General features: G+C 45.8%; 1 protein-coding gene across 1 annotated transcript; it reads right to left on the bottom strand.

The window, feature by feature from the left end:
* Positions 1-12,901: 12,901 nt before the first annotated feature.
* Positions 12,902-15,239, bottom strand: LRRC55 (leucine rich repeat containing 55). The gene is made up of 3 exons (XM_029575613.1): positions 15,204-15,239; positions 13,581-14,208; positions 12,902-13,160 (listed from the first exon to the last, which is right to left on the bottom strand). Exons 1-3 carry the CDS (start codon positions 15,237-15,239, stop codon positions 12,925-12,927), a joined length of 900 nt encoding a protein of 299 aa, XP_029431473.1. The 3' UTR covers positions 12,902-12,924.
* Positions 15,240-24,931: the final 9,692 nt, after the last annotated feature.

The raw sequence follows: 24,931 nt of genomic DNA, 5'->3' as shown, positions 1-24,931 counted from the left end.
ACTTTGAGATATGTCTGAAATTCACCATCTCCAGTGAGGTGAGTAGGAAATCTCTATCTACGTTGACCCACCCTCAGGCCCCCCCCCCCCCCGCAACTTGACATCCACTCACAACATAGAATGATCTGAGAATTCTGTTGGCCTTATTTCAGCCCTATCAACCTTGGAAAAACTATCTGTGGAGACTAATATATAGTCTATACGAGACATAGTCATGTGCGCTCTACACATGTGGGTAAAATCTTTTCCTTCGGGGTACATAATCCATCAGACATCTAGTAACTGTGTTTACAAAGAAAAGGGATACCCTTATTTTGACCCAGTTTAGGGATAGACACCTGAGATTGTCTGTCCAGGGGATCCACTATACAGATGAAGTCTCCAGCTAAAATTAAGGGACCCTTAGCATGGACAATCAACGCTCTCACCATCTCCTCAAAGAAGGTATGAGTGTATGTATTTGGGGCACATACACTGCACAGAGTGACAATCTGACCATACTGTTTCCCTATAATAAAAACATAGCGTCCTTCACTATCCTTATGAGTGGAAATATGCTCAAAAGCCACTTGCTTACCCAGCAGAATCGTAACTCCTTCTTTTCTGGTCACAGCAAAGGAATAAAACACTCTGCCCACCCATTCCCTGCATAATCATGCTCTTGATCATTTAAATGTGGCTCCTGCAAACAAACAATCTGGGCCCAGGGTCTACATAGGGATGTTAACAGTTTGGCCTGTTTCACAGGGGATCCCAAGCCAGCTATATTCCATGAGATCAATCGAATATTCTCAACCCTATTTAAGCCAAAAAAGAAGATACCGTCTATTGTAGGACCACACCTGTTCTAAACAGACACTATTCCCCAACCCCAGCCTAGGGAATCAGCACCTACTGGGATTTTGCCTAATCTCCCCAGAGAACTCAATTCTAGAAGTCCCTGCCAGGATATGTCCATCTTAGTGTCTACAGAATCCACAGTATCCCCTTTCCCTCCACCCTCCCTACCCTTCCTCCCAACAAATGCCCCCAACCCCCCTATTTCCCACCACCATAACCAAAAGACCTCCAGAAAAAGGAGGCACTGAAACCACATTTAGTATCTGTACCAGTGCCCCCTCCATCCTTCTAGGCCCATGCACACCAGCCCAACTACCCATCTAATATTGCCGATTACTACATGTAAAACCTTAAAAATAAAGTTTCTAGGAACATGAGAAATAACAGAAAATCTGCAGAAAAAACCCCACATAACGTGAACCCTCGGCTATGTCAGCCATCCACTGTTATCTGGCAAAAACCACAACACTCGGGAATCCCCAGAGTGTATGTGGGTTTCAGTTCCCACTTATTGAGTCTAGAAATTGTTGAGCACCGACCGCAATAGCCTTGCTGGGTATTGTGAAGTGAATCACATGTGCTGATTAAAAAGATCCGCCCAAATGGGGGAAATTTCCTTCCTTTTCTGAGAGACCACATTGGAATAATCTTGGAAGATCAAAATCTTACATCCGTCATGCAGCAGCGCTGATTTCTTCCGATAAGAGTGTAGGATGGCTGTTTTGTGTGCAAAGTTCAGGAAATGTGCGATCGCTGTACGGGTCCCCAAGTGATGTGCATACTCCACATGGCAGCGGCCTGTAAGGATTTCCAGGCCCAGCTCTGTCAGCAGCCATCCCTTCAATAAAGAATGGTCCTCCTGGTCTGAAAGGGATTTGGGGAACTCCACAAAGCGAAGATTATTCTTCCGGCTCCTATTTTCCAAACCGTCCACCTGGGGCCTCAGAATGTATCAAAAATACCCCAGAGTGCCTAAGGTGGACCTGAAGATCCTTATTGGCCAGGTCAGAGATGCCTAACTAAATACATACTGTATTTTTGAAGGAGTTTTGTAGGGATGTGAATCGTTTTTGAACGATTAAAATTATCGTCAGATAATTTTAAAATCGTCAGAGTGCACGATACAATACAAATGCCCCCGATTTATCGTCATAAATCGTCCTAAATCATTAAATAGGGCACGGGAATTATTTGGGGGAGTGTGGGAAAACCGGCATACCAAAACAACCCCTAAACCCACCCCGACCCTTTAAAACCAATTTCTTACCCTCCTCCACCCTCCCGAACCCCCCCAAAATGTTAAATTACCTGGTGGTCCAATGGGGGGGGGGGGGTGTCCCGGCGCGATCTCCCGCTCTCGGGCCATCGGCGCCATTTTGGCTGCCACTAATTAAAATGGCGCCGATGGCCCGATAAAAAAAAAAAACCCCACCCGACCTTTTAAATCGACCACCCTCCCGACCCCCCCAAAACCTTTTAACATTACCTAGTGGTCCAGGGGGGCCTCAGGGGACGATTTCCCGTTCCCAGGCATCAGCTGCGCTAAAATAAAATGGCGCCGATGCCCCTTTGCCCTTACCATGTGACAGGGTATCCGTGCCATTGGCCGGCCCCTATCACATGGTAGGAGCATTGGATGGCCGGCGCCATCTTTAAAGATGGCGCCGGCCATCTTTACTCATCAGCCCCTATTATAGAGTATAGTATAATATTTATTGCTAATAATGCAGAGTAATGCATTTAGGATGCAAAAACCCAAGGGAAAGGAAGAGCAGGATCTGGGAGTAATGGTATCTTATGATCTTAAGGTGCCCAAGCAGGTAGATAAAGCGATGGTAAAAGCCAGAAAGATACTTGGCTGCATAGGGAGAGGAAAGGCAGGAGTAAATTGGAGGTGATATTGCCCCTGTATAGGTGAGACGTCATTTGGAACGCTGTTTATAATTCTGGAGACTGCACCTTCTAAAGGATATAAACAGGATGAACATAAGAACATAAGAAATTGCTGGTGTTGCGCCCGTCGGTCTCAGATGGCTTCGACCTTTGTGCCTCACCTTTCTCTCTGCTCTCCCCACTAGCCATGGGAAGATGGCCACCGCCGCGTCTACATGCCGCTCTCTCCAGTGTGCCCGGAACGGCAATGGCAAAGCCTCACGCCATGTTTCTCCTAAGGGCCTCCTAAGGTGTGTGCGTGCACGCCACCCACGTCTTTATCCATGTCATGGCGGGAACCTCGGGGGCGTCCCCCTCGAGTGATGTCACGCCATCTGGGTATTTAGCCTGCCCTTGTTTGCTAACAAATCAAGTTAGCAAGGATTGGACTTGTCCGGTCTAAGCTACTCTGCCGCTTCCTTACTGCCGCTGGAAGCCCTCTCTCTGCCCTTCGGGGTAATTCACTAACCTGGGTACCCGCTCCTCAGGGGTCCTTTGCTTTCTTTCAGGTGCCTTACTGGGATCAGGTACTCGCTCCTCGAGGGCCTGCTATCCCTGCTCGGTGCCTGTAACCAGCAACTTCTGCCTGCTAGAATCGCCACCTATACAGCTACCAACTTAGTGAGTAAGCTAACTTTGTCAGTCTGTCTCATCTACAGCGCTGCTGCATTGGGAACTGCATCCGGATCTCCCTATTCTATCTCTGAGAGATGGGTCTCCTCTGCCGAGGATCCCTGGACTGCTATCTCTGGATCACCTCACCACTGCCACCTCTGGTGGAACACATCAGCTGTATAATAAAAGACGAATCTCTGTGTTTGTGCGTCCTGAGTCTAGCTCAGTACTGTGGCTCCACACTGGGCTCCTCCTTGTGGGCGTGGTCATCTCCACAGTACCCAAGAATCCACTCAAATACCTCTAAACCATAACAGCTGGGTCAGACCAAGGGTCCATCAAGCCCAGCATCCTGTTTCCAACAGAGGCGAAACCAGGCCACAAGAACCTGACAATTACCCAAACACTAAGAAGATCCCATGCTACTGATGCAATTAATAGCAGTGGCTATTCCCTAAATAAACTTGATTAATAGCCATTAATGGACTTCTCCTCCAAGAACTTATCCAAACCTCTTTTGACCCCAGCTACACTAACTGCACTAACCACATCCTCTGGCAACAAATTCCAGAGCTTTGTTGTGCGTTGAGTGAAAAAGAATTTTCTCCGATTAGTCTTAAATGTGCTACTTGCTAACTTCATGATGGAGTTGGTCCAGAGGGTGGCTACTAAAATGGGCAGTGGTCTTTGTTGTAAAGTATATGGGGATAGACTTAAATATCTAAACATGAATAGTTTGGAGGAGAAGTAAGATAGGGGAGATATGACAGAGACATTCAAATATCTCAAAAGGTTCCCATGCACAGGAGGTGAGCTTCTTTCAATGGAAAGGTGGATCTAGAATGAGGGGGTCATGCGATGAGCCTGAAAGGGGTAATTATGTGAAATATTTCTTTACAGAGAGGGTGGTGGATGTGTGGAACAGCCTCCTAGTGGAGGTGGTGGAGAGAAAAACAGTATCTGAGTTCAAGAAAGCATAGGATGAATGCAGCGGATCTGAAAGGAAGTGATGGGAATTACAATGTTAAATTAATTGGATGGATGGGCAGACTGGATGGGCCATATGGTCTTTTCCTGCCGTCATGTTTCTATGTTTCTATTCTAAGGAAGTGATGGGAATTACAATGCTAAATTAATTGGATGGATGGGCAGATTGGATGGGCCATATGGTCTTTTTTCTGCCGTCATGTTTCTGTGTTCCCCTCCCTCCTGTCCTTCCTTCCCTTCCTTTCCCCCTCTCCTAACCTCCCACCCCCACCTCCAATATCCCCACCCCCTTTTTCTCCTTCCCCTCTCTTTCTCTTCCTTGTCCTCCTCACGCCTTCCTTTTTTTACACGATGAAGTTATATCGTTAGCCCATTCTGTAATTCTTAACGTTTCCGTTACTTGTACCCTTCACTCTCTTGTTTTGATAGTCCTGCAGGGCTGATGTAGTTTGTCATTCACGATGTTTACAGATGTACTCTTTTATTATTTGTATGCCCTTCGGCAGCCTATAGCTTGTGTCACTTTTGATCTTTATGGACACTTACAATGCGACCACCATCTGCAACCCGATTGGTTTTGCATCCATATCATGTGACCGCTTCTGTTTGGTTCAGCGTTTGGGCGCCCTTGTTGGTGTCTATAAAAACCTTTCTGTTAAAGGATGTGTTCTGCGTATGGACTCCTGGCAGGTACTGAAATAGTCTATCACAGGTTTGCTGTTTAACGTTTGTTGCACGTCTCTTGTTGGTCTTGCAACGTTGATGCGATTCGTCTTTTTAAATGGTTTTCTAAATGTTTACAAATGTGCCTATTGTGTAGCTTCTTCTGCTTCTTGACAGTTCAAAGGTTTTGTATTACCTATGACTATTAACATATATTCTGTATAATTACAATGTAACACCATTATCCGCCACCTTTTTGGTTGCATCGTGTGACTGCCCATGTTTGATCTAGCATTTTGGCGCCTTAAAAATTCTCTGTAAGGGGCTTATCTTGTGAATGGACTTTTGATATGCACTGCAAGTCACAACAGTTAGCTGCTGATGCCACTTAAACTAACCAGAGATGACTGAAAATGGCACCCCAGTTTTCAGTCAGAAGTTAACTCTTTATTGCCCTTCTTAGAATAAAGGAGAAAAAAATGTTTTCCTATAAAAAAAAAAAAACCCAAAAAGAAAAACGTATTTAGAGTCAGAAGAATTCAGCAGAAGCTGTGAATGTGCAGCTGACTTCCAGTTGGCAGTACAACAGTAAACAAACAACTATTCAGAAAAAAGGTATAAACACGGCATTAGCAACAGAAACAGAAAAGCTGCTGTGGAAGCAGGACGCTGTGAAATATGGCAACAGTGAATAAATAGAAAACAATCAGAGGATAAATAGAAAAACATCACCAAAATCTGTCCCTTCCTTTCTGAGCACACCATCAGAATCCTTAGTCACTGTTTCATCTCTTTCCGCTTATACTATTGCAACCTGCTCCTCACAGGGCTCCCGGCAAGCTATCTGTAATCTATACTAAATTCAGCTGCTCACTTAACCCCTCTTCTGAAGTCACTGCATTGACTCCCTGTGCTTCCACATATAGTTCAAGCTCCTCTTGCCTACAAATGCCTTCAGTCCCCAGCATCTCACTACCTCTCCTCTCCTCGTGCACTCCGCTCATGAGACAAGTCGCTCCTATCTGTGCCCGTCTCCCCTACTGCCTGTTCCCGACTCTGTGCTTTCCATCTGGCTGCGCCATGTGCTTGGAATAGACTTCCAGAACTGGTGCCTCGGGCTCCCTCTCTCGCCGTGTTTAAATCCCATCTCATGACCCAGTGTTTTGAGGCTGCTTTTAAATCATAGGCCTGGTGCTCTGCTTTTAGCCTCTTTTCCTTTTTCTTTTCTTTTTAAACCATTGTCTTACTTTGTGAAATGCCTCAAGTCACTTGACCTGAATGTTTGTCTTATTAGATTGAGAGCTGTATTGAGCAGGGAGTGTTTTGGGTGTGCGTTGCTTGTACAGTGCCGCGTATGTCATGTGGCGCTACAGAAGTGTTAAGTAGTAGTAATAGGATAATTTGTGTGCACAAATGTAAACTCCTTGTTAAATGGAGAGTAAAGCTGTGTGTACAAAAATGTTCAGACGATTGTGTTAAGAAGCCTGCACGTCCAGGCGCAGCCTATTACACTGGGGCCTCAGGGTGACTAGCTGACCTGAGAGCAGCAGGCACTACACTTCAACCATCAATCCCTTTCCCCTAGAAAAAGAAAAGCAAAGTATACAGGAAAAGAGACAACCTTCTGAAAACACCGCTTCCCTAGCAATAACATCCTGGTTCCCTCTTATCTGTGTCTCCCTTACCCCCCTCTCTCCTCAGTCAGCGTTTTATCACAGGATGTGGCCAGAGAGTGGCACAGATCCCAAAAACTGATCAGATGCAGGAAGCAACTTGATAAAGTAGGAACACAACACAAACAGAGGACTGACCGGGCCAGCGCTGCTCCTGCCTGCTGCCTTGGGTCTCTGCCTTCCTCCTCGGGGTCAGACAGGGACTGGGCCAGAAAAGATGCGCAAAGTTTGGAGACAGGACATCTTCTACTCAAGGGCTTAATGTCCTGCAGCTTCCAACATAACAGGACATGAAAAATTGTGAACGCAAAGCCTTGTGCAAATAGCACTGGGCAATTTTTCACTAAAAGTGCCACCTTTAAGAAACGGGCCAAAACCCCACAGTGCTCTGATGCACAAGATTTTGTACCCAGAAGTTGCAGGTTACTACATTCCTGGGTTAAAGGCCACCATTTTCAAACTGTGCCTTCACACTGACTTGAAGATCCCCCATCCCCCGCCCCGTTATTTGCTTTAATCTTGCCCAGTCCTTAAATGTAACTTCTCAAGATAAGCCCAAGACGCCTGGTTTTCTGCAGTGACAGGATTCTGTGCATGTCTAAAGAGAAAACCTTTCCCCTGCATCACCACATAAATAGTAAACTATTACACATGGAAGGAAAACAGTTTGTTTGCAAATGACATTTGAAAATCCTGCTAGTATATCTACTTAATGCATAACTGAATCACTGGACCTTAAGTATCATCCCTGTGTTCGGGGTAAAGAAGTAACTTGATGTTTTCATCAAATACAAATTCCAAAAGAAAGGCAGACACGGCGAGACACAAACATATACAGAGACACACGCTTGTACACCCATGAACATATACAGAGACACACGCTTGTACACCCGTGCACATACTGAGCAGGACCGGCACCACCGGGCGTGCAAACTGTGCAGTTGCACAGGGCGGCACTCCTGGTGGGGCGGTGTCGGGAGCAGGGAGAGGCCCGTGCTGCTGCCGGTGGACTCAGTCTCACTGGCGGAAGAAGCGTAGGCCCATGGTGCTGCCGGTGGACCTGATCCCGCCGGCGGCAGAAGAAGGAGGCCCATGGTGATGTTTCAAGACTTGTCCCACTGTCTCACCACACGCAATCTGAAATGTGCACCATCACTGGAGAATTTGTCCCACAGCAATTCGATCACCCTTCCTTATTTCTGTGCATCCATAATGTACTGGAGCACAGCTTCTGAAACCTGTCCCGGTGACCGCACAGCCCGTCTGGTTTCCAGGAGATCCACAATGAATATGCATGACATAAATTTGCACATACAGGACCGCCAAGGTGTGCATGTTTAACTCATGAATATTCATTGTGGATCTCCTGAAAACCCTACCCTACCGGCTGTATTAGAAAGTGAAATGTGCCATTTCTGCTAAGGAAGCTACTTTTAAACTAGCACAAGAATGCTTTTTAGAAATGTTGCTTTGACTTACCTGACACTTTTAAATCTTCCTATTCTGGTGGTGTTTATGGCAAGAAATAATCCGATCTAAGCCTGGGCGCTCAACAGATGTGGGGTAGGTTCCATCCTGGATTTACGCACAAGCTCACTCTGGGGCCGATGCAATAAAGTCGTGTAGAAAGCGGGTGCTGAACAGTCAGCGCCCGCTGTCTTAACGCGCGTATGGCGCCCCCAAGGGGGCAACATGCAATATTTAAATTAGGGGGTTGCATTAGCTAATGCAAACCCAATCAGTTTTCGTGACTACGAGTTTATCGGCATCGATTTTCCCTACCGGCAGACAGCCAGGAAAACCGATGCCGATAAACTCGACGCCGGTTTTCGTGATGGGTACGACTGTCAAATTTTTTTTGTTTTGTTTTATTTCTATTATTTTTCATCTTTTTTTGATGTGCACAGCTATTAACGCCTGCTCCTGGCAGGCGTTAATAGATGACAGTTAAATGTGCATCCGAGACGCACACTTTTTTTTTTTGTATCGGGAGTGAATGCCTAATAGCCTCATTCACATGCATTTGCATGTGACGAGCGCTATTAGAATCCCTCCGCGTTGGACGCGTGTTGAATATGTGCTAATCTCGTTATTGCATTAGGGGCTTGATTAGCGCCTATTCAACCCACGTCCGACTGCGGGTTATACAGCGCGCTCGGCTCAGCGCACGGTATTGCATCGGCCCCTAGGCCTGTGCCTATGATAAAGTTCCTCCATGCATCCGCCCTAGATCCGCAGTCCTTCCCCTCCTACGGCCATAACCCGCCTCAGTTGCCTCCTCAATTAGATGTCCCACCCCAGACCTCTGATCCCTTTTCTCCTGCTTCCAGCGGTGCTGCCATCAAAAGGTTGCAAGCTCGGGGACTGAGTCAGCCTGTGGCCAGGTTTCTATGTATCTGAGTGTGGGGCCGTGGGCTGATGATTCAGTCCCTGCACTTACTGCCTTCTGATGACTGCATCACTGAGGTGCAGGAGGCGAGCTGCAGCAGGGGAGGGATCTGAGCTCCACCAAAGGCTGGGAAGAGCTGGGCATGGAAACTGAATTGGAGGCCCATGTGGGGTGATATGAGTTCCCCACCAACCTCCAATCCAGGTGGGGAATTGGATTGGAGGTTTGGTGGCAGTGGTGGGTGGGGGAAAGAGGCAGGGTACTGTCAGTGCCTAGGGATGGCTAAGGCCAAAATCCGTTACTGGGTAGGCTACGGATATCCTGCTCTTAACTGACATAAGGCGATGTCATTGACATCAAGCCTACCAAGTGACATCATCTGGAACAGCAGAGGGGGTAGGAGTGAGATCAGGAAAAATGCTGGGAAGGTTATTGCCTCTTATGGCAGATCACAATATTTAATAATCAGTTACGCACACACAGATACGCGCTCAGTGTATGTAAGCAAATATTCATAGTGCAGGCACACAAAATCAGATTTAACAGTTTCTTTGTAAGAAATCCTCTTGAGGAAAATTTACAAAGATTGTGCAAAGTGGATCAATCAAGTCTGTCACCTTTAAGAGCTTAAAAGCTAAGGGGAGAGAAAAAGGCCACGTCTAACATTTTGACAGCCAGACAATGGGGATTCCCTTGGTGACTGTCAGAAAATGCTCCTCTGAAAGGGGACATTCCAGCCTGGAAAGCTTTCGCTGAGGCTGCGGGGATGTTCGGCTGTGCCATATATCAGACCATTTTTTCTCACTCTCTGTGCAAAACTGAATCCTCCATCTCCTGGGCTGAAATACACAAGTTGCATGTTGACACAAAAGCTTTCCAGCAATTTATTTGAAAGACCTTCCTTGTCAGGGAAACAGAAAATCGACATGTCGCATTTTATACAGTAACTGAGTTGGGTCGGATCACAATCGGAGAATCACTGGGATAAGGCAACAGAGAGCAAGGTGGAGGGCAGATCACTAAGTGTGAGGTCCTCGACTTTGGATCGCAGGGTTATACAGTTTAGATCAGCCGATCACTCTGAGCTGATTTCCCTGACCTGCGGCCTGTAGGTGTTGCTGTAGAAGGTCAGGTTGCCTCAGGTAGTCTGGAGACTTTCTCATGCCCTGCGCCCTTTGGGAAATAAATGCTGATGAGTAATCGCAGGGCATGGCTTCTTTCAGAGCCTCGCTCAGACCCACTCACCTCACTATACCAAATACAATTCCATTTCTTCATATGTCATGTCCGGGACGTTATCAGACCAGGACTCCCCTGCTGTCTGACAGAATCACTTACCAAAAAGAACCTGCCTTGAGCTTCCAAGTCCGTGTTCTCTCCGCAGTAACTGCGTGCGTGAATAAGTGGCTCCTAGGAGTCAACAGGTCTGAGCTGAAAATCAGGGAGCAGTTGCACATCAACATATCTCAAAGGTTTATCACGGGGCAGTTGAAAGAGCGGGGCTCAGCCAAAATCCTGAGTCAGGGCTGCTGCCCAGAGGAGATTCAAGCACTGCCAAAATGTACATCTCACAAAATACAATCACACAGCAGCAATACCATTACAAAATAAATGTGAAGTGTGCACGTTCTCCTCAGATCAGAGAAACTTGGGCTAACAAGAGAAACCCAGTGTACTTTCCGGTACGAATTAGTAAAAAAACGTCCTCTTGCAGTGGGGCACATTGCTTGTTTTGTATATACAAGCGCTCTCTTTTTCAAATATTTGGTTCCAATGACTGGTTTTTGTTTTTTGCACATGTTGAGTGCTGAGTGAAAATGTGTGGCCATCTGCTTAGAAGTTTGATTTTCTTTCTCAAGGACATAAAACATTGCCTACCAGAGTCATCTTTGGTAGCGACTTCCTCCCCTTCCCATGACAAGCAGCGAACGCAGGAGGCAGGGCCTCCGATAGGCGGAGGCAAGCCACAAAGTCCATGGGAGGAGCCACCAGTGGCCGGCAATTAGAATTCAGTGGGCCCCAATGGGTGGACCTCAGGATGAATATCTTTTTCCTAATGTTAAGTCCCACTTCTGTTTTTTTTTTTTATGCCTTCATCAATGTTTAAATTCTGAAGAGATTTAATAGCATTTTTATTTATCTATCTATTTCAACTACTGGGGAATGTCCACTGTCTTTGGCCCAGGAGCACAGACCATGACCTGTTCCAGAACCTGAGCCTCGCCCTGTGTGACAGCTGAAGCTCCCTCCCCTCAGGGGCTGCGTCTCTGCCACGCTCCCGGTCCCCGGCTGACCCGGTCTTCAGCATGCTAGTGCCCGGCACTGCCACAGAGCCATCGAGTCCGCCCTCTTTTACAAGGGTTGCTGTGTTGGTGGCAGTTGTCTTTTATTGTCCTTTGGGACTCACTCATGGTTTGGTCCCAGCTTCCTGCACCTGGATGTCTCTCTCTGATTCATTGCGCTCCTTCTGCTTTCCTTTCTTATCAGCTCCCAGGCTCTTTATCTGTTTCCCATCATTAGCTGCCACTTTCTTGACTGTGCTTCTTCTTTCATGCTCTCCCTTCCTCGCCTCTCTCCAATACTTCAGATCTTTTTCTTGTGATCTCCTGAAGTCCCAGCTCTCCCTTGGTTCTGGGCTGCTCACCCCTTCCCGTCTGGACTCATAATCCCCCGTTCCTTGGAGGCCTTCACTGCTTCCCAGCCACTCTCAGGGAGCAGATTGAAACTGTGGTCCTTGTTTGTAAATTCCTTCCTTCCTGGAATTCCCATTCCTACCCTTCTTGCCTTATCTGTCATTGTCCCTGTCCTGGCTTCTCTCTGGCCCAGCACAGTTGGTGGCAAATGTTTTTCCTCTGATAAATCCTTGTGTCTGTAATGACCACAAGTGTCTCTCTGCTTCCCCAATCCTCTCTCTCTGTTCTCTCAAGGTTCACCTGCTCTTCTTCATTTTGCACTAATGCTAATCTTACACTACTGAAGTATAATTAATATGCCTTATGTGTGCACTACGTATGACTGTAAAGCACTTGAAGATATACTTGTACAGTGTAAGTTATGCTATGTAAAGTCGTACTGCACTTAATCTATTATCTAATTGTAAATTCCTTTCATAGCAATAATCTGGACAAAGATGGGGGAGGAATCAAAGTAGGAAGTTAAAAACTCACACTTAATTCTTTCAGAGCTGCTTTTTCTTAAGAGCAGAATGTTTCTTCAGTAGAAACAGGTTTCAGATGTGGCCTGCATCAGCCCCTGCATCCATTGCTGAGGTCTCAGATTAGACCCCAATTGGCCCTGCCACTGCTACTGAAGTCTCAGATTTGGGGGTGCCTCGGCCCTTGCACCCTCTGCCGAGCTCTCAGACTTGGTGTTTTGCAGTCTCTGCATTCACTACTGAAGCCTCAGATTTGGCTTTTGTTGGTCATTGCACTCACTTCTAAGGCTCTGGTGCCATTGCTGACACTATTATTTATAACTTGTTCTGTCACTTTTTCTGCCCTGTCCTGTCGACTGCTTCATAAATTGTGTTTTTTTTAATTGTCCATGGTAGACAATACCCGGAAAACCTTTGTCCAAATTAAGGATTGGATGTACTATATCACTCTGTCTGTTGATCACTAAATTCCCAAACCTCTCCGATTTCAAACAGCCTCCATCCAGGATTCAAAGTCACGCAGCAGCATGAGAATCCTGTCTAGCTGAATGATTCATGGGGCAGGGGGTCCCCCTTGCGCTGAGACAAAAGAAACGCCGACAGCATTGGTCCAGCAGCGACAGTAGTGAGCAAAATAGAGGCAGTGAAGGTTGAACTGGCTCAGAAGCAAGTTATATCTCTTCCTCCTCGTTGGCCTTGCTCCAACGGTGGCAGCAGTTAGCAGTGATCCCCAAGAGGAAGTTGGTAGCCACAGATGCAATGGAAACCACAAACCCAACAAAGGCAATAAAGAGGTAATCATCTAGCGTCAGGGTCAAATGGCATGCTTTGAAGCTCTCCTCTGTCAGCGAGAAAAGCAGCGCGCCCTCCACCTCTGGTGGGCCCCAGCATTCTGCATGCTGCACATCTGGAAGAGAAAAAGAAAAGGGTAAGTGAAAACTGCAAGAGTCTATGGAACAGGGATCCTTAGTCCCACCAAGGAGCTAGTGACTCCACAATCAGGTGGGTTATCAGGAAATTAAATGAATTAGCATGAGATACATTTGCAAACTTTGCAGCTCCAGTATATGCACATTTATCTCATTCATATTTATTTGGATCGCCTGAAAACCTGACCGGCTTTGGGGTCAATAGAGCAGGTTTAGGAAGCCCTGATTAAATACAAGAATAACCTGAACTGGAATTTTGTGGTCTCCTGTAATGAACTCTAGCTACAAAACCTGGAAACAAAATGGAAGATGGAAAAGAATCTGGTCTGAATTTTTCTGTCCTCTAGAACGGGCCTTTTCTTTTCAGCTGCCTAGTAATATAGAAGTAAAACAATTACCAGCCACACATCTCTGGATGTTGTTCCGCAGCCACTTCAGCAGAGGCTCCATAGTGCATCCACAAATCCAAGGGTTATCCCCAAGCCTGAGAATCACCAAGCCAGAGAGATCCTCTAGAGCCTCCAGTCCCAAGAAAGAGAGACTCCCAAAGCTCAGATCCAAGTGCCTGAGCTGAAAGAGACCACGGAATGCCAGGGGGTGGATCTTCCTCAGCCCAGGGTTGTGGCTCAGGTTCACCTGCACCAGGCCATGGGCCATCTGAAACATATCTGCTGGCACAAGACTAAGGTTGTTATAGCTTAAGTCTAGGTGGAGAAGTTTCTTAGCATTAACAAAGAGTCTCCTAGGAAGCTCCGATAGGGAGTTGTTGCGTAGGTCCAGAACCTGGAGCTCTGTGTAGCAGGTTAGGTACCCTGGAGGAATGTTGGCGATACGGTTGTGGGCCAGGCTGAGGTTCCTAGTGTCCAGAAGCAGGTCTGGTGGGACAGAGAAGAGCCTCTGGTTACTGCAGTCCACTACCTGGTTTTGGCAGGTGCAGAGAACAGGGCAGCTTTTGATGCCAGGGAGGAGAGCTACTATCACCAGAAGGAAGGCGATCAGAATCATGTTGGAGAGAAGATGCGGTCTCTTTCAGTGTGGAGGTCTAACTAGAAACACTATTGTTTTCTAGTCATAGCAACTAAGGTTTCCCAAGTGATGGAGGTTTTGTGTCAAATGAGCTACAATACTGTAGGGTCTTCCAAGGTTTCTGGGAAGGGAGGGTGGCAGAAGCATGCTCACCTTAGATTTCTACACTTGGAGAGTTCTACATCTTGACATAGAGATCAAACAATTAACAACAGCACCAAGTCTTTAGAATGTCAAATAAATTACTAAGAATAACCAATACAATTTCAGGTCTTAAGTTTCCAAGGTGATATGCCTATGAATCCTTCAAAGCATTACAGATGTGTCTGTATCTAGTTTATCAAGGTCTGAGAATCTGGTGTTGAAGGTATGTGCAGCTAAAACAAATATCTTAGTTTCCAGAACTGTCAACCTGTTGATCCACAAATCAGTGCTATTTTTATTTACTTTACAGTAGTTGTAGTGGGTTAAGTTTGTTATCTAAGAGGGAAAGCCATGGAAGTTTATGAAAGTGAAAGATGTGCTGAAGAAGCTAACTAGGTATGTGTCTGTCACCCTGGTAGTAGTTGAAGGACCATCTTTGTAGACTTCAAAGTGAATTATCAAAAATAAATGATCCAGCTTCAGCCTTAGTCTTGAATAGTCATAAAAATTGGCCACCCTTGGGTCCTTCACCATATTCTTCTTACGAGGTTTTCCTGAGGTTTCTCTGCCTGTCAAGAATGAGTTGCATACTTCTGAGCTAAATGTCAACCACAATTTACAACCACTTTGATTTAATTCATTCGCAAATTAATTATGACAAGCAGAAAGCCACTTAGGAGTGAATTTCATGCACACAGACACTTATGAAATGTGTTTCAGAATTGGTCCCACAGGAAGAACTGCTTCTATATGAGAAGTCAGAAATTGCATTAGTGAACTCTCCCAGGATTTAGTTTGCAGACGTTAGCTGACGTCAGACGTTTCCCTGAGAATCAGGTCTTTTGTCTTACGTGTGGAGTAGTGCTGACTTTATAGTGGGCCGGCATCATGAGCTGTATTGATTTCTGTAGGAGCTTCCTTTCATCCCATGCAATCAGAACTCACGGCGTGATGCAGCAACAATCCGCCCAGATCAGAAAGGCTCGCCAAAGTATCATCTGTGGAATGTGTGATCTCCCCAAATCCCTGAAAATCCTGGATTATAAAACTGATGCTTTCTCTTTCACCAAGGAAGGAGCTGCCCAGAAGAATAACAGATGTGACAAATTCTCATTCAAGCAAAGAATCCTTCAATGGCGTCATCACTGATACTGTGGAGTCCTCACTTCCTGTCTCCCACATTGAATGCTTTTAATTGGATGATCGCAGTAAGGTACCCTCCTCAGTGCCAGAGGGGGATGGGGGTTCCATGTGATGGACGAGCACATACTTTGGAGGCTTTTCATGGACCAGGTTTCATGGACCAGCAGGTTGTGGCAGCTTCCCCAGTGGTTATGAAGTTCATGGTATTTTTCTTTTTGTCAGACGTTGCACTCCTGAGAACATTCTCTTATAGAGACAGAGTGATCTTTTGGATGATAATGTTTTTAGGCTCTCTCTGGACACCAGAAGCTAGAGAGGAAGATACTTCCATGCAATTAGCAGAAGCACTGGCTGGGGTCTTCAAGAAGAGCTTGTTCCTTCTTTTCCTCTTCAGATAAGAGCAGCATGATGAGGTCCTGCTGGGTTCCCCTGCCAAGAAGACCACAGGGAGTCAGAAAGTAGACTCATTCATTGACCATAAAACCTCTCTATCTCTCTCCCCCTCTTTCTTTCTCTCCACATCACTCTCTCTCTCTCTTCTGCTATTGTCTTAACGCTCTCCCTCCTCCCAGCTCTGTTGTTCTTCCCTTTTTCCAGCAGTTAATATCTCCTAGAAGGCCACTTTGAGGTATCCTGGAGGGTCACATTTAGGCAGAAAACTTCAGCAGGGTGTGTGGGAGGGATGGGGGGGAGGGGGGCGGAGAGTCCAGCACAGGCCTGGAGGCTTGGTGGCAATGAATAACCTTCCTTTCCCATTTTCCCTTCAGTCTTCTTTCTTTTTCCATCTCTCTCTCTCTCTCTGCCTGCAATATTTCTTCCTGTCCCTGATTCTCTTTCATACTCTGTCTCTCCCGTTATTACTACACTGTGTTGCGTTTGTAAAGAAACGTGCTGAGGTTTGCTATTATCACTTGTGTTTTTCAAGACTTGGTTATTCAAGCAAGCTTTCCAAGACACAATTTAATGACACAATCCAAGGACACAACCCAAGGACTCCTCAAAACATTCAGCCATTAATCATGCCATTTGTACATAACTTGTAATGTGACTTGTATATCGTTTAACCATTTATTCTTTCCTTTTTCTTCCTCTTCACCAAGTTCTGCCACCCTTGTTAATTGTAACTGTACTTTCGGTCACCTGAGTTCTAGTTTGATGTATTTAATGCACTCCCGTTTCATGTAAACCAGCAAGATATGTTCTCGTGATTGCCGGTATATAAAAACCTTAAATAAATAAATAAATAAAAATAAAAATTTAGTACCCAGAATAAAGATTTGAACTGCAGTGTGTGTGGAAAACACACATGGGGTGGGGTGGGGTGGGGTGGGGTGTGGTGGGGGAGGCAGGTAGCGAGTAAAGGGATCGAAGTGAGGTGCTTTCATGGCGTGACTGGGTGAGGTGAGGTGATGGAGCGTTCTGACACGGGGGGGGGGGGGGGGGGGGGGGGGGGGAAGTAACGAGGAGCTTGTGAACAGATGAAGAGAATCTGAAGGGACGGAGGGCAGGGGCAGTGACTATGGGAAGACGTTCTTCATGGCCTTGGGTTATCAGAAGGCTTCAGGTCATAAGAGGCAGGCTGAGTCACTTCGGAGAAGTAGGTCCTGTTTTTCACAGGGAAATCACAACGCAGCAGAACTAGAACTGGCTCAGGCTGCCCCTAATAGCATGGAGCCATCTTTCCTCTTGACAGGCAGGCTTTTCACAATGCCTTACATTTAAAGAACAATAAAAACATCTTTGTTTAGTTGCAGAGGGCCAATTTTCAGTAAAGCACCGAGTAGTAACGCATTGAATAAAATGATTTTCAAATACAAGGTACCCAGTTGGGTTGCTGTGTAGGTAAATTCACATACCTACATTTAGGAGAAGTAAAATGGAGGTGTAAAGTAAGCAGCATGTTACTGTGCATGCAGTTTTTGATTATGAAGGTACACATGTATATCTAATCCATGCCCACAAGCTTGTACTTACTCTCAGGGGGCTGAAAATCCACATAGCCATATAGAGCTGACTTTCTCGGTTTAACTCTAATTTTACCCATCTAGCAGGTGACCATGGGGCCTGTTCGCTAAAACTTATGCTAAAAACGTTTGTTTCCTTGCTAAAAATTTAACATGCACATTAAAATCACACGTAACGAGCTATGCACTGAAGGTTCATCTGTAGGCAATAAAAAGAAATGTCCACAATATCACGAGCATGTAATTAATAGGTGCATTAATCCATAAAACTGTGGTTTCTGTATGTAGTAGCTTCTGTAAGCTACATAAGAACATAAGGCTTGCCATACTGGGTCAGACCAAGGGTCCGTCAAGCCCAGTATCCTGTTTCCAACAGTGGCCAAACCAGGCCACAAGTACCAGGCAGGATTCCAAGGGTCAGATAGATTTCAAGTTGCTTATCCCAAGAATGAGCAGTGGATTTCTGCAACTCTGCCTTAACAGTTAATGGTCTTTTCCTCCAGGAACTTGTCCAAACCTTTTTTAAATGCAGCTACACTAAAAGCTTTCACCACATCCTCTGGCAAAGAATTCCAGAGCTTAATTATGTGTTGAGTAAAAATATATTTTCTCTTATTAGTTGTAAATGTATTACCCAGTAACTTCATTGTGTGTCCCCTGGTCTTTGTACTTTTCCAAAGAGTAAACAACTGATTAATATTTTTTTGTTCCATTCCACTCATTATTTTATAGACCTTTTTCTTGAGATGTGGTGACCTGAACTGCACACAATACTCAAGATGAGGTTGCACCATGGAGCGATACAGAGGCATTACGATATTCTCTGTTTTATTCTCCATTCCTTTCCTAATAATTCTTAGCAATCTGTTTTCTTCCTTGGCTGCTGCTGCACACTGAGCAGAGGATTTCAATGTATGATCAATGATGACACCTAGATCCTTTTCCTGAGTAGTGACGCCTAATGTGGAACCTTGCATTGTGTAGCTATAATTTGGGTTACTCTTCCCTAAGTGCCTCACTTTACACCTGTCCACAATAAATTTCATTTGCCATTTGCATGCCCAGTCTCCCAGGTTTGCAAGGTCCTCTTGCAATTTTTCACAATCCTCTTATGATTTAATAATTTTGTGTCATCGGGAAATTTGATCACCTCACTTGTTGTTCCCATTTCCAGGTCGTTTCTAAATATATTAAAAAGCATCAGTCCCAAAACAGATCCCTGAGGCACGGCACTATTCACTTTCCTCCACTGAGAAAATGTAACATTTAGCCCTCCTCTGTTTTCTCTCTTTTAACCAGTTGGCAGTCCACAAGAGGACACTGCCCCCCTATTTCATGACTTTCTAATTTCCTAAGTTGTCTCTCATGAGGGATATTGTCAAATGCTTTCTGGAAATCCAGCTAAATAATGTGCACCTGCTAAACCGAGCATGCTCAGTGCTGGGTTCTTCCTGGCTCAGCTCCCAAATCTTTATAAAAGTAAGCCTGGCACATGGGGCTGCTTGTCAGTGCTGAGGGCAGAGGCAAGTGAACATCTGGACCTTAGAAAGGAGCTGAAAGAAGAGAAGAGACTTCCACGAGGGGAAAATCCAGACCAAAAGAATGCCCCTGCCAAGAAAGAAAAAGATTGGCATGAGATGGTGCCTCAGCCAACTCTGGCGCCCCGTCCCATGGATTGTAGGGTGGGAAATATGCTGGCCATGATCCAACAGTTCATTGACATCTGCCCTTCCTCCTTCTGTGGACACCCTGTAGTGCTGGGGCAGTAAAAGACACAATGACAAATGTTTATGCTAAAACCTCCGAATGCCTGCTGTTGTCTTTGGCAGACTAAGCACGGCAAATTCTATTGCTAAACGCTAGCAAGCAAGTTCAGTTGACTGACCATCACTTGTGCCCCATCTTCTGTGGCATCCATGCCACCCACCCCACATCTCAGACAGCCATGGACCAGAGCTGGAAAGGCTGGAGAGGTTCCTGCCGTGGGTGGTAAGAGCGTGGCCGGTGCAAGAATATTTGGTGCCTTAGGTGAAACGTTGGTTATTTACCCCATCTCCCCCAAATTACTTTCAGCCCATCGCTCCCTTTTACTAGTGGTATTGGCTTGTGCCCAGCCCCCCTCAGGGCCTCCTGCCAGGATTTTGCCACCCCCAAAATTGTGGTGCTCCAGGCAATCACCTAGTTTGCCTGATGGAAGCGTCAGCCCTGGGTAAGAGTCTGCCTTAAGTGCTCGCCTTCTCTGAGGGACTTAGGGTTCAACTGCTGCAGGCTTGTCTCCACTGCGACATCTGTCCTTCAGGCTGTGCCATTGGAGAGCATGCAGAACATGCATGCAGTGCAACACTTCAGCACAATCATGGTGTTCAATTCAAATCCATGCGATGGACCTTGACTTGCAATAGTTATAACAATTTGCCTTACAGACGGTGCAGTCTGCAATGATGTTTGCATCAGTGAACCTTTGGATGGACATTGCATTTTCTTGTCTACATAAATGTGGGGTTTTTTGGTAAGTGCTCAAGTATGTGACCTTCTCTCATGCTCACTCTCTCTTTCTTCTCCATCCCCTACTCCACACCTCCTCCATTTCTTTCTCTACTCCACCCCTCCCACAACATCTTCTGCTCTAACAGTCCCATTTCCTCTCTCTCTCTCTAAACCCCTAAAGCATCCTGATAGCTAAGCCCTTGAAATAGCTTGTGGGCTAACAAATTAAATCTTGATCTATGGCAGATGTAAAATTTAAGTCCTAATAAGTATGAGCTAAAGAGTTCATGGAGAAGAGTTTACTATCCTTAATTAGCAAGCACCCATGAAATCCTAATTTGCGTATGATGGGTCTTCATCTTTTCAGATTGATTTAAGAATATAAAAAAATTGCCATTCTGGGTCAGGCTGAGGGTCCATCAAGCCCAGCATCCTGTTTCCAGCAGTGGCCAATCCAGGTCAGAAGTACCTGGCAAGTACCCAAACAGTAAATAAATCCCTTGCTGCTAATGCCAGTAATAAACAGTGTCTGTTCCCTAACTAGGTTAATAGCAGTTGATGGACTTCTCCAGGAACTTGTCCAAAACTTTTTGAAACCCAGCCACACCAACTGCTCATTGAACTCTAAGGAGGTAATTTTTGTCATAAGAAAGTCGGAACAAACGTGCATACTACTTACACATATAGGTTCACTTTGAAGATACCCCACCAAAAGTACTTGCACACGATTACATCTACTAAAACATATGCAGACGTTTTTTGGGAAAATTTGCATTTATACTTTTGAAAATCCCAAAGTGTGCCTGTGCGTCCAAACCCTTCTCCAAATCCAGCCTCAGGCACTCTCTGGCTCAGTCCGGGTAAAGGTAATGCGTTCAGAGGATATGCACATGTGAGCTAACCCGCATATTGGGTGGGCAGTTTCATAAAAAGCTTTTTCTTTTACCTAAAGAAATGCTGTTGAAAATTACCCTCTGAGAGGGCATGCGGGGATCAATGGCACGTGGGCTGGCTGGGAGGTGGGCTTAGGTCAGGGGAGGCAATAATGCACGAAGATTTGCACTTTCAAAACTGTGCATAGTGTTTTCCACAGAAAGAGTACGCGAGGAAAGAGAGCTGCACATCTGTGTGGGTTCTTTTCCCCGGGGTCATTTTCATAGGAACAGTGCGTTCACTATTGAGCATTAGTTCCAAATCCACAGGTATTTCTTTCTTTTCTTTATGCCTTTTTATATTCTGCAGCTGCCAAAAATGTTTCTGATCGGTGCGGATTATAAATGAAAACATTCACAATTCCACAACGCATAACTACAAATGAAACCATGGATAATGCAATGACGCCGGCAGACTTTATAGCAGTGCAGATAGTTCTGCCCCCTTTCCTTTATAATTTGCCATCGTTAGCCTGTGCTCAATGGCCTTACTGAGTGCGCTAAGCTTTAGTGTGCAAGTCCTGAGGTCTTTGTAGATATAGCAGTAAAGTCTATTCTGTGCAATCTTGTGGTGTCAGATAGTGCATGGGATGGCTTAGTTTCAGGCTCCCAGAGGATGGAAAGATAATGGAGCTGAGTTAATATGGACAGGCTAGGAAAGGCTCCCAGGAAGGCAAGTTTGACTTGCCAGCTGGCTTAGAAATCAGGCTGAGTGCTCTTTGAGAATAATGACTGCACGACCATGGGATTGATCGGCATTAACCTCCGGAATAAACTCAGTTCACAAAACTTGGATTCTCTCGATGACTCCTTGGTTAGTTATCATGTTCCCAATTGAGAAAGGTTGTGAAAAAAAAAAAAAAAGCCTTACTGTCTTCTTCACCTCCCAAAGCACAGAGAGAGTGAGAAAGAGAGAGCGAGAGAGTGAGAAAGAGAGAGAGATGAATATTTCAGCCATTCCTAGCTGGAAGAAAGCTGAAAACACCAGCCAGGTCTAGAGCGGTCTTGCCACACATCGAGATTTACATCTTAATGTGGCAACTGGGGACCAGTGCACAGAGAAATCCTCACAAAATCTTAATGCTACCACGTCTTAACAATCTATTTTAAACCAAAAACAAAATGTGAGTTTTATTCCTGCTGAAATGGACATGCCAGTGTTTCCTTACTGTGTTCAGTGTGAGCTGCTTACTCCATTAAGAGGAGTCTAGTATGAGAACCATCAGTGTGGTTAACGCTTAGGTTGGTTAGAAGATTTCTTGTGGTGCCTTTATCCAAAGTGTAGGGTTCGCAATGGGGAATTAAGCCAATTGCATAGACCCTAGCCAGCGAGAAAATCTATTAGCAGAGTCACAGGGTGCAGGGAAATAAAAAGGGGTTGCAACTTATTCAAACTGAAAATAAAAGAATTGTTATGTTCTTATGAGTTGGCGCCAGAGATATTCAGCAAATAACAATTAGAGAGAGAGAGAACAAGAGCAGGCAGATCTGTGAAGGGGAGAAGGGAAGACGACCAACTGGACATCTGAATGGACAGGAAGGAACGTCCTGGGAGGTGAGAGACCTGGGGAAAGAAAACTAACTGCAGAATAGTAAACTCTATGTGAATGAGTGCCAGAGGGGCACAGTGTGCGGGCTGATGATGAGTCAGAGCGAGTGGAAATCGGTGAAGTAGGGGAAGCAGTGTTGCACAAGGCAGATGACATTGCTTATATACTTGAGCCAAAGAAATGATGATTTATATTTCAGCACAGGCAGGTTAAATGTCTTGTGAATAACAGGAAACGGGCTCAGACCTGGACGCTGTTGGAGATAGGATGCTGGCCTCGATGGTCCTTGATCTGATCCAGAGTGGCAATTCTTATCTTCTTGTGCAGGGATGCACAGTGAGTGGTAGATAAGGGGGTCTCCGGGTGTCTGAGCATCTGCAATATCTCAGCCCGCCTCTGCCAACTGAATCTTGGCTCAGGTTGAGTTATAGAGCTGAGCACGACAGAAAGTCCAGATTCTGCATTTGGGGAGAACACAGAAGGTGAGGAAGAAGGTTGGAAGGGCGATGCAAAAAACCAGAGGAATGGATAGAAGAGATTATAAAAGAAAAATGTGCCGTGTCTTCCCCATGTAGGGAGGGGGAAAGGACTTGAAAAGAAGGGGTAACGCAGGACCTTTCTTGGCCGATCTAGTCTGCCCAGCACGCGCAGTTTGATTTTCCAGGAATCAGGGCTAACAGGCAGAGGAGAGACCCAGATGCTTAGCACCCACAGGCAAGGAGATATTTGATGCTCTCAGTCAGGAGCTCATGACTTTAGCAAACCTCAAGCTCCCCCAGGACACTTCATTACCAGTTTTCTGTGTGTGGAGGTTTATAAAAGCAGCCGAAGGTGTCAGCATGCGAAAGTGAGAGCTCTCACATCTGGAGTTTATTATAAATCACAATCAGCCAATCAGGAGCATTCTATACCTTGTAGAAGGAAGGCTCTTAGCTCAATAAGAGGCTTTCACATGCACATTATTGACGTCATAACTGAGGTCTCTCTGTATCTAGGAAGTTCTGTCATGAGGCTTCTTTTCCTGCTAATCTCACATCAGATGATGGCACCAGACCCTCTCAAAATGACAGAAGCTCTCACAGAGTTCCAATATCTTGCATGCAAATGTGCTTTCCAGTGAGCAGATGTGTATGTTTTTATGAGTGGTGTGTGTGTTTGTGACTTTATATATGGGTGTTTTCTTTTTTTTCAAGTGTATGTTTGCTGGCAGTAGGGGACGGGGAGGGTTGTGAGTCTAATAATGGGTGAAATGGCTTATTATCTCCACTCAATTCTGGTTCCTCTGCCACTTGGAAGCTGGTACTTTATTTTAGGGAAAAAAAAATTTCACAAGTAAGAAACAACTTTATAATAGACCCAGGATTCTTACTGCATGGCTCGGCGTCTCAGTCTTGGACCCCTTGCTCTCCCTTTAATTCCTGCTTCACTGTCTCTCTCTCCATTTCTTTTTATTCCCACTGTACCTTTACTCTGTCTCCGCCCAACGCTCAGTCCCATCCCTTATGCCCTTTTTCCCCCTCTCTTCTCCCTCTCTTCTCTCTCCTTTTTTCACTCTCCTCTCGTGTTGCTCTTCCACGGAAACTCTCTGTACGTTTCCATGTCTCTTTTTTTTCTGCCTTTACCCATCTCTGCCTGTTTTTCCTTATCTTTTTGCCTCTTTTAGTGTTTGCCTGTCACTCTTTTTCTCTCCATTTTGTTCTTTACAAATGAATGCCAATTCTGCACACACACACACTCACATACACACTCTCTCTCTCTCACACTCACACACACACTCACATACACACACACACACACACACCCCTACCCCCAGATTCCAAGTGATCAGGTCTGAGTGATTTAAGAACTTTTTCTATCAGCAGAAAAGCCTTTTCAAGACATCTCTGCCACACACCCTTGGGGGTATCCCATGTTCCCCTAAAATATGCCTCCTTCCTTCTTTCCCGCCCCTCCACCGACAGACAGACAGACACTGGTACGAGATGGAGGTTGGTACTCACTCACTCCCGACGCCGGAGAATTTGCTACAGATAGATCCAGACAGGTGTCCAACCTTCTGTCTGTATTATCAACCAGCACCTCCACTTGCTCCCTCTGCCCCCTCCCATCCTCTCGGAGCCTGGCGTCAAGCTCTCTCTCCCTCTCCCTCTCAGCCCCCCTGCCTTTCCTTCAGGGCATTAGGCGGGAGTGGGGAAGGCACTCAGAGTCCAACAGGCAGGGGGGCCTAACCCAGGATGCTGCTGCCTACTGTGCGTGTGCCGGGATCCGCTGGGTCGTCCCCCTCTCCCTTCCTCTGGCTTTCTTTCTTCCTTGAAGGCCATATACTGACGTTTCCCTGTCTCTTAGCAACAGCCTCCACTTCTCCAAGCAACCGGCACAGACCCCACAGAGATGAGAGAGAGAGGAAGAGGAAAAGAGGAGGAGGGGAGGGAAGTGATGGGGGGGAGACACGGGCGAGAGAGAAGAGACAGGCAGAGGAAGAAATGCAAAGAGAAAGCAGAAG

This window comes from Rhinatrema bivittatum, chromosome 13 (genome assembly GCF_901001135.1).
Source record: "Rhinatrema bivittatum chromosome 13, aRhiBiv1.1, whole genome shotgun sequence".
NCBI classification, from domain to species: domain Eukaryota; kingdom Metazoa; phylum Chordata; class Amphibia; order Gymnophiona; family Rhinatrematidae; genus Rhinatrema; species Rhinatrema bivittatum.
This window is presented reverse-complemented; position numbering and strand designations above follow the sequence as displayed.

What these genes read in the sequence shown, in the direction of transcription:
- LRRC55 (XM_029575613.1), bottom strand. Translation starts at nt 15,239, where the DNA reads ATGCCGGCCCACTATAAAGTCAGCACTACTCCACAC. An exon ending in AAGTCAGCACTACTCCACAC is followed by an intron (nt 14,209 to 15,203) that starts GTAAGACAAAAG and finishes CCACACTGAAAG; the next exon opens with AGACCGCATCTTCTCTCCAA. An exon ending in CATCCAGAGATGTGTGGCTG is followed by an intron (nt 13,161 to 13,580) that starts GTAATTGTTTTA and finishes TTTCTCTTCCAG; the next exon opens with ATGTGCAGCATGCAGAATGC.